The sequence below is a fragment of the Balaenoptera acutorostrata genome, chromosome 20 (assembly GCF_949987535.1).
Source record: "Balaenoptera acutorostrata chromosome 20, mBalAcu1.1, whole genome shotgun sequence".
NCBI classification, from domain to species: Eukaryota; Metazoa; Chordata; class Mammalia; order Artiodactyla; family Balaenopteridae; genus Balaenoptera; species Balaenoptera acutorostrata.
The window spans coordinates 12,386,148-12,403,925 of record NC_080083.1 but is presented as its reverse complement, the minus strand read 5'-3'; the positions used below and the strand labels follow the sequence as shown (position 1 = coordinate 12,403,925).

The following is a 17,778-nucleotide window of genomic DNA, read 5'->3' as shown; positions in this document are numbered from 1 at the left end:
TGCGGCAAGATCTTGATAGCTGTGTCATCTGGGTGATGGGTATATTGGGTTTATTAATGTTATTTGCTTTATTTTTGTACATGCTTAAAACTTTGTTAAAAACCAACCTTCCAGGGACTTCCCTGGTGGTCCAGTGGGTAAGACTCTGTGCTCCCAATGCAGGGGGCCTGGGTTTGATCCCTGGTTGGGAACTACAATCCACATACATGCCACAACTAAGAGCCCGCTTGCCACAACTAAAAGATCCTGCGTGCCGCAACTAAGACCCTCTGCAGCCGAAATAGATAAAACATTAAAAAAAAAACCCAAAAACCAACCTTCCAAAGGCTGAAGGAGCAGGCACCCTGTGAGAGGGTAGTGTCCACTCTCTCCTCTCAATTCCCAGTCCCCCTCCCCAAGCCTGGCACAAAATAGGCATCTGTACTTTATTCCTTTCCCTTTATACCTCTGCCTTGCCTGGAGTGATTGGTGGTGACTCATAAAAATATACCATGTGCTAAAATAAAACTTGTTTTAAAATAATGGGGCAGGTCAAAAAAACTAAAAAGGGAGAACTACCCACTTCTTACAAGGGGCGACCGGAAGGCATTCTTTCCCCTTTTTACCATCTGTGTGACTTAACAGACATGAATTGAAACCCCTGTGATAAGTCCAGTCTCCTCCCCCGGCATCCATGGTACCTCCCTGCCCAGCCCAGTGCCCCCCCTGCCAGCTCTGCTCTCTGGCTCCTCGATACCCCTCTAACTGAACACCATCTGCATACCTCCCACCGCAGGGCCTTTGCACAAGCGGTTCCCTCTGCCCAGTGTGCCTTCCTCGTCACTCTCCCACCTCTGCCCCATCCTTTGGGGCCCTGCCCCAGGAGCCAATCCAGATTCTCAGCCAGAGTACCCCAGTGGTCCCTGAGCTCTCTCAGCATCCTGGGGGGTCTCTGTCTGGCTCTGACTAAATCGCGTCTGGGTCAGAGTGATCTGTGATAAAGTCTGTCTCCCCAAAACTGTAATCTGATCTGAGTCATCCATGACACACCCCCAACCACAGAGTCCGGCTCAGCACAGTGCCAGGCCCAGATGAGGTGTCCTGGAAACATCAAAGAGGGCCAGAGATTCCTGATCCCCTACCCCACGCCCCCATCCCCATTTTTGGTTTGTTTAAAGGAGGGATCTTGGTGCAAGATTCTTGAGGGGTGGGAAAGGGGAGGAGATAAGCAGAGAGACCATTACAGCCACCTTCCTGGACCACCTGCTGTCTTCCAGGTACCATACTCAGGTGCTGAGGCTCAGAGAGGTCGGGTGATTGCTCGTGGCCCATCAGCAAATTGAAATTTGTGTCTGGGGCCCCGGTCTGCCTATTTCTAAAGCCTTTAATAAAAGCTGGAGGCACTGCGGGGGCGGCGGGGGGCGGGAGGGGTATGGTGTAAACAGAGACCTGGCTCCCTGTCGTGCCAGCAGCTCAGAGCTGGGGCAGAGCTCTGGGTTATCGAGCTGGTAATTAGGTCAGTGAGAACACATTTATGTGTGCGTGTGTTCAGGAGTGTCACCGGGTCCGCTGAGCTTTCCCATAAGGCCAGCCAGTGCCTGGGGTCCACCAGGCGTGGGCCGCCTTGCTGGGGCAGACTTCCCCCAGGCCCCTGTCGTGGCCCCTCTGCTCGGGCTGTGCCTTCGTCAGGGGACCCCCTCTCTTCCCACTTCCCACTTCGACTCAGAGAAGAGAGCATGAGCCCAGGAGGGAGACAGTCCTGAGTTCAAATCCTCGCTCTGCCACGGAGTCCCTGAAGGACCTTGGGCTTGTCACTTCACCCCAGTCTCCCCATCTGTGATGTGGGACCGTGCAGACTAGTGGGGCAAGGCCGGGAGCAGCATCTGACATCTTGCAGGCTCAGTATGTGGGTGTTAACGTCAGTGTTATAACCACAAGGGAGGCCTGTCACGTTCTCTGACAGCCTTGCCCTCCAGCTCAAGCCCCCCTCTCGGGCTGCCAGTGGTGAGAGCCCTGCTGAACCAGAGTCTGTCGCCACGCCGCCCACAGGGCCGCCTCTCCAAGCTGTCCCGGCCACACAGGCCTGCTGAGTCAGAGCCCCCTCCATCCTGTCAGCCACCACTGCCCGCACCCACCCCCTCTCTCCCCCATCACGCCGGGCACTTTACATACACATTCTCACAGTGCTGTTCTCGGTTTAGCAAACTGACCCCGGAGGGGTGGATGCAGGGCAGGGAATGGTTTGCCCGAACTTATACAAGGAGCCGGGCCATAGAACTAGGACCAGTTTCAGCCGTCCTGACGCCCAGTCCAGAGCACCCAGAAAGGCCTGCAGGCCGCCTGTCCCGTGGGGCAGCTCCCCCTCCACCCACCCACCTGGGTCTTCCATGTTGAGCCTCGTCGTCTCAGCCCCAAACCTCATACCTCGGTCCCCCACCCTGGCCCCCTTCACAGGCCACGTAATAACCACGGCCGACAGGTCTGGAGCAGCCAGGGCTGTGCTCTGTGCTGAAGTGCTTGTGGATTTTCCTCCTCAACACTTCTCCTAAGTGTCTCCCCCTCCCCATGCCCTCCGGCCCCAGCACCCCCAGGGGACCTCGGCAGCGGCTCCTCACGGGCCTGTCTGCCTCCCCTTTCTCCAGGACTCCGCCTTCTACACCACAGTCACGTCCCATTGTCACCTCTGGGCTAGGGGCCTGCTGGCCTTCCCACTGCCCTCAGGGTGTGGCCCGAGCTCCCGCAGCCTGGCACTCTGGGCCCCCACACTCTCCACCAGCACCCTGACCACCCGCATGGCCCCCAGCTACTCCCCAGGCCAGCCTCCCAGAGAAGGTCGGAGGCGTCTGGCTCCTGCGTGGACCGCTCTCCACACCTGGCTGGCCCATGAACGCTGTGCTCGTCTCACCTCTGCCTGGGACGCCCTTTTCCCATCCCCTGTGTGTCACCTGAAGGCATTCTCAGTGGGCCCTCCGGCTGGGGACAGAGTGTCAGGGTCATGGTGTGCGTGCGGCCTGCTCCCCCCTCGGGCCCAGCGTGTCCCGGTTGTGGGGCGCAGGCAGCGTCAGAGCAGACAGCCTTCTGTCCCCACTCAAGCCTCACCCTGCGTCTCCTTAAACACACTCCTTACACCCGGGTCTCTGTTCATACTGTTCCTCCTGCACAGAAAGCCTCCCTCTCGCCCCGCACCACCTGTCTGCACTTGCTACACACCTCCCCCATCCTCAGGGCCACCGCGGACACTACAGTCCCCCATCCTCAATGGCCAAGGTTTCCCATCACACACTTGCACTCAGGTCTGGGGTTGTGCCCCGGGCAGAGGCAGGTCTGACACCTCCCCACTCCCCCAGCAGGACCCAGCAGGGCCCCAGGCCCCAGCCTGAAGTTGGTGCAACAGCAGAGCTGGCCCTGGACTGCTGGCTTGTGTACCACTGTAAGGTTTTACAGGCCACTAGCACAGTTCCCTTCCTCACACGAGCGATGTAGACACAACCTCTGAGACCCTGGGGGGAGAAGTGAGTGGTTGTGGTCACAGAATGAGTCAGGGTGAAGACTGACCTGGGAACAGCAGGCTGCATGGTCGCAGGATGAGATGGGCAGCTCCAGGGTTTCAGTGTGTTTGTATCTGCATCTGACTGTCTCAGACAACTGACGTTATCTCATCTGCTCCCACTGATGAGAAGTGGGCATCACCACAGTGGGTGCTTGGGAAGGGTGGAAGGTCAGGCCAGGAACAGTTTGGATTCTCTCCAGCCTAGGGAGGTGCATCCAGACACAGGATGCAGGGCCCTGGGCCTGGGGTCACTGTCTGAGGGGTTCCTTCACCCTCCCTGGCATCTCCTCGTCACTTTCTCAGACTCTCTCCAGCCCTTAAGACTCAGCGCCGGGCTTCCCTGGTGGCGCAGTGGTTGAGAATCTGCCTGCTAATGCAGGGGACACGGGTTCGAGCCCTGGTCTGGGAAGATCCCACATGCCACGGAGCAGCTGGGCCCGTGAGCCACAATTGCTGAGCCTGCGCGTCTGGAGCCTGTGCCCCGCGACGGGAGGGGCCGCGATAGAGAAAGGCCCGCGCACCGCGATGAAGAGCGGTCCCCGCACCGCGATGAAGAGTGGCCCCCGCTTGCCGCAACTGGAGAAAGCCCTCGCACGAACCGAAGACCCAACACAGCCAAAAATAAATAAATAAATAAATAAATAAAAAATCAAGTAAAACTTTAAAAAAAAAAAAAAAAAAAAAAAAAGACTCAGCGCCAATCTCACTTCCTCCAGGAAGCTCTTCATGATCGGTCCATCCCTAAATCTCAGGACCTCACAGCTTGGAGCAGAACTGTCACAGTTCCACTTCTCCCACTCAGACTGGAGCTGCTGGGGCCCTGCTCTTACCCCCAGCCCATAGCATAGCCAAGGTGCAGGGTAAGTGATCTCATTGCAAGTCTGCTCCATCTTGCTCTCTGCTGCCCGTCAGCCTGGGGAGTGCCTTAGCCTCAGAAGGGGTTTGATAAATGTCATCTGGATTGGCATTGCTGAAAAAGGTGCTGGGGTGATAACTGGTCCTTCCAGAGGCCACAGAAGACAGAGACAAGCAGGAGACCAGAGTGACACCAGGGTTAGTGTCCCAGGCCACGGGGTATTCTAGAGCTGGGAGGCAGGCAGAGGCTTGGGCTTGAGCCCCGTTTCCACTAGTACTTGCTTGTAACTATGGCCAGTCATTACCCCTCTCTGGGCCTCAGTCACCTCCTCTCTACTGGGATGGAGTGGACCAGGGTACGGACACACTTGGTGATGGGGCATCAAAGCCATAAGCCATAAAAACCGTGAGACCTTCTCCACACACCACATGTAACTGAAAGTAAAGGGAAGTCTAAACTGTAAAGTAAGGAAAAGGAAGTTCAACAAAGTTTTGATCTTTCCACGATGACTATTTTGATGTTTTTTAAATATCAAATATTAAAAGGTATCCAAAAATGTACACTTTGCTCGTGCCCCATGCACGTTTGGCCTGCCTCTTGGGTGATCTGGCCCCCTGGTGGGTGCTAGTTCTGAGCCCCCTCCCAGCCTGGCCTCAGCTCTCAGCCACCGTCTGGCGTTCACTAGCTGGCCCCCACCCGTCCCTTAGGGAGAACTCAGGCTCCCAGCAGCCCTGACACTACACCTGCCTGATGTCCAGTCTCATTCTTCTGACCAGCTCCTGGCCAGCGCAGGAGGCCCCCGGGAAGCCTGCCAGATCACTACACAGGACCACCCTCGCCTCAGGCTTGATCTGAGCAGCGCCCAGGGGCTCGCTGGCCACGCTTATTCTCATCCCTGGGGCCTGGTGGCTGGGTGCGCTCCTGGCTTGGCTTGCCCCAAGGGGCTTCCATAGGAGTTTTAAAGGCCATATGGGGCCCCAGGCAGTGGAGAGGGAATGTCCCCTCCCCCATACGGGTTCTCGTAGGGGCCCTAACGTCAGGAACAGGAAGCAGGCCCCCCCCACGCGTTCGCCGCACACAGGGTCCTCACCCTCCTCAGCTAAACCGGGGGGCTCCGCTGGGCGGGTACGCCGCGCCAGCCTCCACACTCTGGGGACAAGCTTGGCACAGACCTGAGGGGCTGCCTGGAGTGGGTTCCAGGGGAGAGGGCCTGCGTGGGGAGGGGAGCTGGCGGGAGGAACAGGAGGCAGAGCCCTGGAGTCCAAAGCCCCATGCTGTCAGCAGCCAACAGAGCCTCAGAGGTCCTTCCTAGCCTGGGGGTCTGACCCATGGAGCGAGACGGGCTTCCAGGGGGGAGTCCCCAGACTTTCTCTGACCTCGGGCTCTGAGCCCCACCAGACACACAGATGGACAGGCTGTGCAGCCCCTCGGGGCAGGGGGTGAGGCTGACTTACTGGTCATGCAGAGCAGAGCGTGGAAGAGCCACATCCTGGCTGGAGCAGAGGCAGCGGCGTGGGCCTCGACTTGCTCAGCTTCCCTCCTCAGCTCCAGGGCTCGGGCAGCCAGGAGGCGGGGACAGAGGTGCACACACAGGCAAGGACCACAGGCAGACAGGCACTTTCAAGTAGACACAGACGCTCCACTTGTACACAGCTGGCTGCGTGGCTTCCTCAGCAGTTGTGGGCTGGGTCCTGGGAGCTTAGAGACACCTGCCAGCCCTGCCCCATCACCCACGCCTTGGTGGAACAGTGAGCCGAGGTTTGGCCTGGGAACAGGGCTGGATGATCTCAGCAGATGTGTGAGGTGCAGGAGCAGTATTAATTCAGCCGTTTTTTATCATCCATGTGGGTGGGTCCCAGCCCCATGCCCTGCCCCGGAACCCGCCACTACACACCTCACCCCAGCGCCCGGCCCAGGGTCCTTCCTACAGAAAGCACCCTCAGAGCTCGGGGCTCCGGCACTCCGCCTGCACACGCGAGGCCCTGAGACTGCGGAGGGTCAGGTGAGTGGGAAGACCCACGTGCTGCCTGAATCGCTGCCTCAGTGCAGCTTTGGCTGCATTCTCTTTAACACCTGACTACAGTCCATGATGTGGAACTAACCTAACAGAGCTCTGGGCTACCAGAACAATGGAAGAAGTGAAACTCCATGCATCTTTCAGCACACCTTTGATCCAAACCAGCAGCCCAGAGGACACACTGCCAACGGCCTGCAGTCATATTTAAATGCCAACTTCACGATCTGTCCAATTTTCCCTGTGTGACCACGTCTGTCGCAGAAGGAAGTCTCTCCTGCACCTCTGCTTCCCAGACTGTTGGCCGTGCAGAGCTGCGCTGTCCAACAGAACTCGGCGATGAGGGTCTAGAGCCGCACGGTCCAACATGGGAGCCCCTAGCCACATGTGGTTACTGAGCCCTTGAAATGTCACCAGTCACTGAGGAACTGAATTTTCAATTTTATTTAATTTTAATTAATTTACAATCAAAAAGGCAGGGGACTCTATGTCTCTCTCACATGAATGTCTGCATCTCCAGGGAGAGCACTTTGAAGTGTTAATATGTGTTAAAACACAGCAATGGTATTGACTTAATGACTAGATGAAAATCAATTTTATCTTGTTTCTCACAGTGAAAGCCTGCTTGGCCAAAGTTCTGTAAAGACTGATGTCACTTATAACATTCTTGCGTTGTTTGCTTTGGTCTGACAAAATACCTCCAACTAGCAAGATAGTTCCCTGATGTTACACGGTTGTCTGAATAGAGATTACGATTCACTGTTTTTCACAGTATATACCATCCAACAGAGAAGTTAAACAGATGAAAAAGCAAAGCTCCGGGTCTGATGAGTCATCTGCCAGATCATCCCAAGTTGGCTTAACCTCGTCATAGGCCAGGGTGCTGGTTGTCTTCCCACACTCAGGGCTCAGTGACTCTTTCCCTCCCTGTTCCCAGTGCCAGGGGCACTTGGCAGAGCAAGGAGGGGCTCCCCTCCCACCACTGGCCCAGAGCGGGAGAGAACAGACCCAGGCCGCAGAGCAGAGCAGCAGTAAGGACAGGCTGGAACCCACGACTGCAGCCTGCTGGAGGTTTCTGAGAGAAAACAGGACTTTGGTTTGGAGTGTGAACTTTAGGACATCTCTGGAGGCCGGGCGAAGTTGATGGGTGGATGCTGGAACAGGTGCAGGGCCATTTTCTGCATCTTTGGAGACTTCCAGAATGCTGACTCATCCTGCATCCATCCGAGATGTATTTTCCAAGCTTGTTGGTGCCAGCACAGCAGACCCCTAATCACGAGCACGCAGGGGCCCTTCAAGCCCTTCTGACAGTAACTGCTGTCCCCACAAACCCAGACTTAAGGTCCCAAGTCAGAGCCAGGCTATATAATCCTCCCGGTTCACAGAGCCTAAGGCAAGGCTGGGCATTTCAGTAGCTACATCCAAAAGCAATGTGAAAATGGCTTCTTAGCTCATTTTACTTTAAACAAATGTTAAGGGACCAACTTGAGGGAATTCTACAACATAACCGGACTGAACACTTCAAAAACATCAATATCATAGAAGGCAAAGAAAGGCAAAGGAATTGCTCCACATTATAAGAGACTAAAGACAGGATATTAACTGTAGTGTGTGATCCTGGATTGTATCCTGGACCAGAAAAAAACATTATTGCGACAGTTGGCAAAACTGAAGCATGAACCACGCATTAGGTACTACTGTACTGATTAAAATTATACATTTCCTGAATTTGATAACAATACTCTGGTCATATGAGAGAATGCCCTTGTTCTTAGAAAATGTACACTAAAGTATTACATTTAGGGAGTAAAGGGACGCGATGTATGCAAATAACTCTCAAACAGTTCGTGGTTGGTGGGGGACAAGGGGGTGAGGGGGGAGGGAGGGGAGGAAGAAAAGAACGAATAATGAAATGTGGCAAAATGTTCTTTGTTCTACCCTTGAAACTATTCTGTAATTGTTCAATTATTTCACAATAAAAAGTTTTAAAAGTTAGGGGATGGAGGACACATGTTCAGCCTGAGCTAAAAGGACTAACTGCTTTGTCTGGAGAATGAGTGGAGAGCACAACTCACCAGGGGATGGGGGCTGTCCCCACAGGCCTGCCTCATCGCCCCCAGACACAGGAAATATTTCTAATTACCCACTTGCCTTCTGAGTCCTAGGAGGCTGGGAGGAGGGCATTTGGAAGAGTGAGGATGTTACTGAGACTAGACACGGGACTGCAGTGGAGGACAGAGCTGGCAAAGCGGCACCGGGAAGACTGAAAAGCAGTCGTAATCACTCCCATTGACTGAGCGTCAGGAGGGGACGCAGACTCAGTGCCAAGGGCCTTCCACACAAGCCCTCATCTGATCCTCACAGCCACCATACTTGGTTATCCCGATTTTGCAGATGAGGATGCTGGCTCAGAGGTAGAGGTTAAGTAATTTGCCCAAGGCCATATGGCTAGTAAGTGGCCGAGGTGGACTCAAATGGGTCTGTTTCCTCCAGAACCAGGACTCTGAACTACAAACCCTACTGCCTTCAGACCCATGGATCAAAATCCCTCCCAGTCTGTGAGCTTTTAAAAAGCAGTGACCTCATTCCACAAACACATACTGGGACCCTTGCATTACTGGGTGCCATGGACTGGACTGTGTCCCCCTCCCCAAATTCATATGTTGACGCCATAACCCCCAATGTGACTACCTTTGGAGATAGAGCCTTTAGGAGATAATCAAGATCAAAAAGGTAGGGTCCAGGACTTCCCTGGTGGCACACTGATTAAGAATCTGTCTGCCAGTGCAGGGGACACAGGTTCGAGCCCTGGTCCGGGAAGATCCCACATGCCGCAGAGCAGCTAAGCCCGTGCGCCACAACTACTGAAGCCCTCGCACCTAGAGCCCGTGCTCTGCATCAAGAGAAGCCACCGCAATGAGAAGCCTGTGCACCGCAACGAAGAGTAGCCCCCGCTCGCCGCAACTAGAGAAAGTCCGTGCACAGCAACGAAGACCCAAGGCAGCCAAAAATAAATAAAATTAAAAAAAAAAAAAAAAAGGTAGGGCCCTAATCCAGTAGGCTTGGTGGCTTGAGAAGAGGAAGAGACATCTCTCTCTCCAAGCGCACGCACCAAGGAAAGGCCATGTGAGCACACAGTGAGATGCTGTCTGCAAGCCAGGAAGAGAGGCCTCGTGCGAACCCAACTACTAGCACGCTGATCCTGGACTTCGACCTTTAGACCGTGAGAAAATAAACTTCTGTTATTTAAGCCACCCAGCCCATGGCATTTTGTTAGAGCAGCCTGAGCTGATTAATAAGACACTGGGCTACCTCCTAAAAAATCTCCCAAGTAAAACACAGAATGGTGCGTGTGCGCAATGGGGAAGGGGGGCCGAACAGGGAAGGGAGCAAGGGAGAGGATCTCCTTCTCCCTTCACAACGCAGGGCTGGGGAGGGGGTGTTGCACTGGCTCATGGAACCAAGGGTGCAAGGGCTTAGGCCTCTTGCTTGCCCCCAACTCCTTCCCGTCCAACTTACACTCCTGATGCTCCTTGGGAAAGCTCAGCAAAGATCCTAGAACTCACATTAGCACTAGAAGGAAACCTGGAGGTCATCCCACTTGAGCCCTTCATCTGACAGGCAGGGACACTGAGGTCCCAAGAAGCGAAGGGACTCGCTTGGGTTTTTTTTCAAGTCTGCAGATGAGATAGAACGAATCCCCAAGGCTCCGGGCCCAGCCCCAGGCATCACCCCATTTGACCTCCCCACAGAAGACATTCTACCTGAGCAAAAAAGTGCCGTCTCCTGCTCACGGGCCCTCTGAGGAACTCCTGCCACTAAGAAGAGGTGACGCATTAAACACATGATAGCCCCAGGAAGGGACGGGAAGGCCTTGTCACCTCTCCTGTCGATGGTGTGGTCTCCTGCTCTAACCAACACTGGTCCCGAGGCAGGGGTGACACAGTCTGAGGTAACACAAAATCTCAACTACTGAAGACTCTTGTCATCCAGAGGGGGCCTCTGGAATTGCTCCAACAAAACCAGGTAAGAACCCCAGGTGCCGGGTGCTGACTTTGGTAGGTTAAAGACCACCCATACCCTAGAGCTGTATTTACAGCAGAGCAAAAGCCCACTGCAATGCCTCACAACTATTAGAAATACGCTCTTGAGCCAGCATTTCCCTAACCGCTCCCAGGAACATCCAAGTTCTGTGAAACGTTCATAGAATTTCATTTTTTTAAAAAAGGCTACAGTATTATTTTTCTTCTAAGATTTATTTTATAAACATGTAAGAAAAGTTCTACATTATTATTGGTCAGACTACACAACAACAGTCTGCCTTGAAGCCAGTATGCTGTTCTCAAGATCATCAAAGACATTCTGTCCTTTTAGTTCTTCAAAGAAAAAAATGGTTTGACTTCTAATTTACTTCTTATTGTGTAAGATTTAAAAGCAAATACTTGTACATCAACTTATTTGTGCAGCAATTAATTAATCTGTGAAGCCGTCATTTGCTGTTAACTTTAATCCAAATTGCCTGTTAGCATTTCACCACAACTTTAAAACCGCTCCGCGTGACAGTGGGAAGCCTACTTTAGGCAAAAGAGCTGTTGCCAGGAACGAGTTCTGTTTCTTTGTGTCTTCTTTGGGCTGCTGTCACTTCCTCACCAATTGGACCAGATGCTAAGAATCGGCCCAGCAGTCTCTCTTTGGGGCCTCTGATCCATCCGCCGGCTTCCTTTCTTGGTCTCCTGGGTGCAGATGAATGCTTTCTAAAAAATATTCTGGATTATCTACATGACTCTCCAGCAAATTCTTTATAAAGCCAGGTAAGCTTCAGCTCAGATATAGCCAGATCATCAAAATTTGAATTTCATGGAGGTCTACTTGATGAGATTCTTTCTTATGCAAGTGCAATTTATGCACTTGTGAACAACCTTCCTCTTTTTTGGAATCGGGTAGTCTCCACTAGAAGCAGACTAGCCTGCAGACAAAGGTGCCAGAGCTGGGTTGGGTTCCCACAATTCATTCATTTGCCAAACACTTTTTAGGCACCATTTACTCTGGACTGGCCTGGTAGGAGGAACAGAGATAACAACACGAAGAAGCCTGCTCACAGGGGCTGCTAGCAGGGAAAACAAAACATGAAAATAAAGTGTTGTGTGTACAAGGCAGAACCACGAGGACTAGCCTGTAAGAGTATGCCGGGGCTTCAGAGAATGGAGCTGTTCCAGCAGCCGGGGAATTTACACATCCAGCTATGCGTATAGGGGATCTGCCAGGTGCCAGGCACGGCACTCGGACTGGGGAACCCCATGACCAAGCCAGATGTGGCCCTGCTCTCACGGAGCTCACAGTCTAACAAAAAGACAAAGTAGGAAGAGGGAACTGCAATCCAGTGTACCGGTGTGCTGGCTTGAGGGGGTACAGAGATTTGGCATTACATACATATTTCACTTAGGCAAACATAACGGCATTTGTCTGAAAAAGTTAGGAAAAAGAAAAAAGACAAGGAAAACAATTTTAAGCCATCTGGGCCATTCCATCTGCCCCTCCACTCCCGGAGCAGACAGGCGTGGGGGCCTGAGGTGAGCCCGTGCCCCTGCTGCTCCTGTGGCCTGTCTCGGTTCCCAAGAGCCTCTTCAAAAGCGAACTGCTCGCCTCAGTGTGAGTCTAACACCTACAAATAAGTGTTGCTTGCATAACACGGCCCTACTTGCAGGCTAACCACTTCTCCTGGTGCTCAGCTGAAGAGACTGTGACCTATTCCCGCACAGGCAGGAACCAGCCGCGCTGCACCTCGCGATAATGGTCTTCAATACGGCGCCTTCCTCAGGGTGTCCAAAAGGAGTTTTGATTACACTCAAGTTTTATCCTAGGCATGACTTTATAACCTAACCCTGGAATGTAACAAGACTCCTTCGTGGCAGTACCACGGGACACATAACAGGGCCAATAACCTGGCTCCGGAAGTTGCAGGTAGCTTCCTGGAGAGGTTTATAAGTCCTTGAGGATGAGGGAGAGGAGAAGGCAAAGCTGAGGTGGGATGAGGAGAGGACCAGCGGGGTGTGTCACTGGGAGGAGGAACAGCACTGAGCAAAGTCTGGGAGGCTGGTGAGATCAAGATGCCTCCAGGAAACCAGTAAGCAGAAAGTAGGGGAGGATGGGGAGAAGAGGCTAGAGATACTGCCAGAGGCTAGATCTTGACCAGCCTTGTGAGCTGTCAAAGGAGTTCAGAATTTATCCCATTGGCAATGGTGATGCTTTTAGGCAGGAGCAATAGGAATAACCTTCTTAAGAATGTTCATCCTGAAGCACATGAAAAGATGCCCAACATCATTAGTCATCAAGGAAATGCAAATCAAAACCATAATGAGATATCAATTCACATCAAAAAATAACAAGTCTTGACAAAGATGTGGAAAAATTGGAACCCTCATAACGTTGCTGGGGGGAATGGAAAATGATGCAGCCACTTGGAAAACAGTCTGGCAGCTCTTCAAAAGGTTAAAGATAGACATACCAGAGGACCCAGCAATTCCACTCCTAGGTATATAACCCAAGAGTAATGAAAACATATGTCCATGTAAAAACTTGTACATGAATTTTCACAGCAGCATTATTTATGACAGCCAAAAAGTAGAAACAACCCACCGGTCCATCAACTGATGAATGGATAAACAAAATATGGTATATCCATACGATGGAACATTACTCAGCAATAAAAAGAAACGAAGTACTGATATATATTACAACATGGATGAATCTCGAAAATATGTTTAGTTAAAGAAACCAGTCACAAACAGCCACAAAGTGTATCATTCCCATTTATATGAAATGTTCAGAATAGATAAATCCATAGAGACAAAAAGTAGTTAGTGGTTGCCAGTGGGGAAGAGGGAATGGGGTACTGCAAATGGGTACAGGGTTTCTTTTTGATGATGAAAATATTCTAACATTGACTATGGCAATGGATGCACAACTCCGTGAATATACTAAAAGCCACTGAAGTGTACACTTTAAATGGGTGAACTGTATGCTATGTAAATTATATCTCAATAAAGCTGCTAACAACACCGAAAGTTCATCCCAGCTGCAGTGTGCAGAATGGAGAGGGAGAGACAGGGGAGAGGAACCAGTAAAGAGGCTGCTGCGGGGATGGAGTGGGAGAAGACAGTTTCTGACCTAAGGCGAGGGACTCACGGGGCCAGGCTAGAGGAGGCCAGGGGAGGAGAGGTTCCATTGTGTGCTGGGCTCCACAAGCTCTCCTGGGTAGTTGGCACCTCTCCCAAGACGGAGAGTGGAAAACAGAAATGAGGTATCTGTAAGTATTATCAAGCAGCAAAAACGTATCTAAAATCTCATATGTGTAAAGACTAAACCGACTGTCCATCTTTGCTCCCCAACTCCCAAGAAAGGGCCTGGGCTTCCAGAGCACTCGTAAGATGCTGCAAGATCTGGGTGCTTGAGTGGGCTGGAGAGTGAGAGGCTAAGGCCAATAACTTTGGGAAATAAAACTTAACGTCTTTAAAGGTAATTTTCTGGGCTCTGTGTGTTTGTGAGCACTGCAAGGCTGCTGAAGTAGGCATTTTTCTTGGTCACGTCAGTTTTAACTACACACCACCGCCCTTCCTGAAAGTCTTCCTTGATCCCTAGCAAAAGACTGGTGAGGGCTGAAAGGCCTTGGGACAAGTGGGCCTGAACTACTGGTGGGAAAGGGTCATGACTGGGAAACACAAGGGAAAGTCTGAGAAGGGGAGTTTTCTGAACACTGCAGAGAGCATGTCAGTGGGGACCCTGACCACGGGGACCTCTTTGTCTCACTAGTGGCCCAGAGACTGGAATGGGGTGGGGGTAGTCCCGTCCACAACCTCATGCACACCCTCAGTTTGTCTCCTTGACCCTCCCTGCATCTGCCGCAGACACTGGTGCTGGCCAGCCCGCCGCAGCCACCGCTCTGACACAGCAAAACACCATTAAGACGCACCAACGAAGCCAGCAGCTCTGGTACCAGCCCATTCATTTGCTAGAAGGGGAAACTGAGGCCCAGGCCTACGGAGCAGAGCCAGGGGTTGGCATCTCTGACTCTACAGCCCCTGCACTTCTCACTTGACCAACCGCCCAGACCCTGGCCCCTCCTCAAGAACCTGGTTCTCAGCTGTGTGCTTCATGGGCAAAGAGCTGAGAAACCTCAGAAACCTTAGGTCTCAACTGGCAGAGAAACCCGAACCAGCTCTTTCCTAGAATCCCACTAGGAAGCTGAAACATATCATGGTTACATGCTCTCATCTTTCTACAGGGAGGGAAAAAGCAGGTTAACCAACAAAATATGGACAACACAGTTCTTGTTGCAACTCTCAAGTCTCCCCGCCTTTCTTTATTAAACAAAGCGTTCGTTCCGCCCTCCATCGCACCACACTGCAATCAACTAATCATATGACCATTAGCTCAGGCACGAGCAAAGATCTCTAGAACCCTGAGCTGCACTGGGTGCTGGACATTCCAGACAGGTGAGGGGTTGTAACACCACACAAGCAACACAGGCTTTATTCTCTTTAACTCCTAAGCTCTACTGAATTGAAGTGAAACGCTATTTTTAAGCCTGCAGAGGAATACAACACTAAATACTTCAAAATAAAAATCAGACAGGAAGACAAAATAATCTACCACCTTCTCATGGTAAAATAATCTGAAAGGAGTTTAGAAATAAATGAACTAAAATTTCTATAACTATTATCTTATTTGCCAGTTTTGAAGAAGTCTTCAAGTGCCAGAACTTGGAGACAGAAAGAATAAATAACAGTGTATCACTTCTGAAGTGATGATAAATGACAGGTTCCCATCTCAGATGGATGGGTATTTTTCCCTACAGCGGCCAAAAAGCAAGTTAAACTCTATGTACAACAGACAGACTATACACTTAGGATCATTTAAAAATAATGAGGCTCCCCTCTCTGCCTTCTTCCAAAGTATATAATATATATTTAACAGCACATAAGAAGACACCACTTGAGCTTCCCTCGTAGCCAATAGGAAGTATTTTCACATATAAAAATTAAAAATTTTAACTTTTAAATCATTAATATTTTTTAAACATAATACAGACTTAAAAATTGTTCAACATTAACCCATGACCCCACCCCTAGCACAAAAATCCACCCCAAATCCCAAAGTCACAGTTTTTTGTTCCTAAAAATCCCACAGCACTGAACTTTATCTTCACTTCAAGCTGATCGCTAACAAGGCCCCCTAACAGAAATCCCCAGGGAGGAACGAAGGGCGATCGACGCTGCGGCTCTTATCTACCTGGGCGGCACGGATGCACCTCTGAGGTCAGGTCCATGAGATTCGGCCCCCACACTAGGATCCTGGAAGGGTGAGCTGGCAGCTTCCCTCATCTTCCCCCTCGAAGGCTGTCCAATAAGCACCTGGGAATTGACTTTTCTTGGGAAAAGGGTGCTGGTAACAGCTGTCAGGGCCAAGGCAATAGTGAGAAGTTCAGTCCTCTGCTCTTTGGATGAACTGTGTAAAACATTTCTTTCAAAAGACACAATGTTAAAAATATTAAGAAAAATGTCTACAAAATCTGGAGGGCTGCCTTTTCCTCAAAGGGTAAAGCTTGTGGGGTGGTGGGAAAAGAACTGAGGGCCCAGAACTATAACTCTGCAGCAGAAGATTAGATAGATGCCCTTCAAAACATGTCACATTCTTAAGATGTCTTGCTGAAGTAGCAAGAGCGGAGGGTGACTGCGTGAGCAAGAACGGGAGGGGCGCCAACTCCCGCATGGGGGGTTCCTACTGTGCACCCCACCCTGCACAAGAATGTCAGGCTTTAGGGCAGCCGCCTTGGGCCCCAAGGGCATCAGGACTCTGCCTCTGAACCAGAGCTGCTTTCCCGACTAACTTCAATCTGGAGAGATGGTAAGTTATCTAACCGGCTCTTCTTTTGGCGAGACTGTTCTTTCTCCTTAATCAGAGCCCCCCATGCCCTTTGCAGCTCGGAGTCATCTTCCTCTGTGCCGGGCGCCCTGTGATCCACTTTCTTCGTGTTCTTTTCTTTGGTCTTGGGTGCAGATCCTAAGCGAGTCCATAAACTACCTGTTAGGGTGAGAAGGCATTTCAGCTCTGGCAGTCGATGCTGAGAAACAGGGGCACTGGCAACACCTGACGTGCAGGAAGCACGGGGCGGGGGGCGGGGAGGGGGGCGGCGGGGGGTTGTCCGTGGCACCTGCAACCATGGTGCAGCCTTGGGCAGATCCTCTCCTTTCCCTGGCTGCAGTCCCCTGCCTGCAGACTGAGAGAACTGGACCCAACGGGAGATTCTCTCAGCTCGGGGATATGTGCCCCCCGACCCCACCCTACCCTGTGCTAGGCACATCAGAATCACCTGGGAGGCTGCTTACACTACACCTGCCCCTGCCTGGTGAGACTCACCATCCCGTCCGTGTACAACTTCATTCTGCCAGGACTGGGCCATTCCCAGATCTTCCCAGCCACAACATTCTGCAAACTGATGGGCCTGCTACACTGTCAACTTCCAGATTCTGCCCACTCTCCATTAATTTTTCACATATTAATATTTAACAAGAGAGAAATACATGGAATTTCATAAGATAGCCACTCTGTAAGGCAATTAAAAGTTTTATTTATAAAAGCTATAACAATGTGGAAAAATGACTATGATAAGATGCTATACGAAAATAGTAGTATATGTATATGGGCAAAGACTGGAATAGCATGAAACTAAAAGTATTTGTGTTAAACAGAAAGAATCAGGGGTGAATTTTTTTTCCCATTTTCTAAATTTTCCACACTGTTACCATTATGATGATGATGATGATGACGATGACGACTATAATGAAAGAGGAAAAATAATTTATTTTTGTCATAGGCTATTTCCTGCCTTCTGCTAACAAAGTATTTCTGTGCTACACCCATTGTCTCTGCTCTTACCAATTCCCTTCCCCATCAGTTTTCAGCATTACCAACCTGATTTCTTCTCCCGAGTATCAGAGTAGAGGCCTTTAACATCTTGCCTGGGAACACCTAGCCTACTATGTACATCAGAAAAGGGCTCTCTCCGAACGACTGGGTTACTACTAAAAGCCTTTTCCGGAGAATGTGGTCTTTTTCCTAATCGCTGGCGTATATCTAGAAAAAGAAAAAAAGTACTACCGTGACCACGTGCATATGCTTTGCTATCTGTACTGTCAACCTGAGATCTCTGCAGGACCTGGTACCAAATCTCCCCGAGATCTGGACATGTGCTGGACATGGGGCCCAGCACAACCAGGCTTCTAAGAGCCTTCCCTCTACAGAGTCTGGATTCTCTGGGAAAATTCAAATGAGAATCCCCAGGGGCTCGCAGGGGTAAAAAACCTTAGCTGACTGCTCCAA

At 51.2% G+C, this 17,778-nt stretch overlaps 2 protein-coding genes across 3 annotated transcripts in view; both read right to left on the bottom strand.

The window, feature by feature from the left end:
• ITGAE (integrin subunit alpha E) overlaps positions 1–6,159 on the bottom strand; it is a 59,248-nt gene extending 53,089 nt beyond the window's left edge. Inside the window, exon 1 of the mRNA XM_057537047.1 lies at positions 5,840–6,159. Coding sequence (XP_057393030.1) covers positions 5,840–5,873 — 34 coding nt within the window. The 5' untranslated portion in view covers positions 5,874–6,159. The remainder of the gene's footprint in view (positions 1–5,839) is intronic.
• A 669-nt stretch (positions 6,160–6,828) lies between these two features.
• Positions 6,829–17,778, bottom strand: part of NCBP3 (nuclear cap binding subunit 3) — a 35,078-nt gene continuing 24,128 nt past the window's right edge. The window contains exons 12-14 of one of the 2 annotated variants that reach the window (XM_007177433.2): positions 17,371–17,532; positions 16,317–16,479; positions 6,829–15,850 (exon numbers count right to left, since the gene is read on the bottom strand). In XM_007177433.2, coding sequence (XP_007177495.1) covers positions 15,742–15,850; positions 16,317–16,479; positions 17,371–17,532 — 434 coding nt within the window. In that variant the 3' untranslated portion in view covers positions 6,829–15,741. The remainder of the gene's footprint in view (positions 15,851–16,316; positions 16,480–17,370; positions 17,533–17,778) is intronic. The other variant, XM_007177435.2, reaches the window with a different exon arrangement.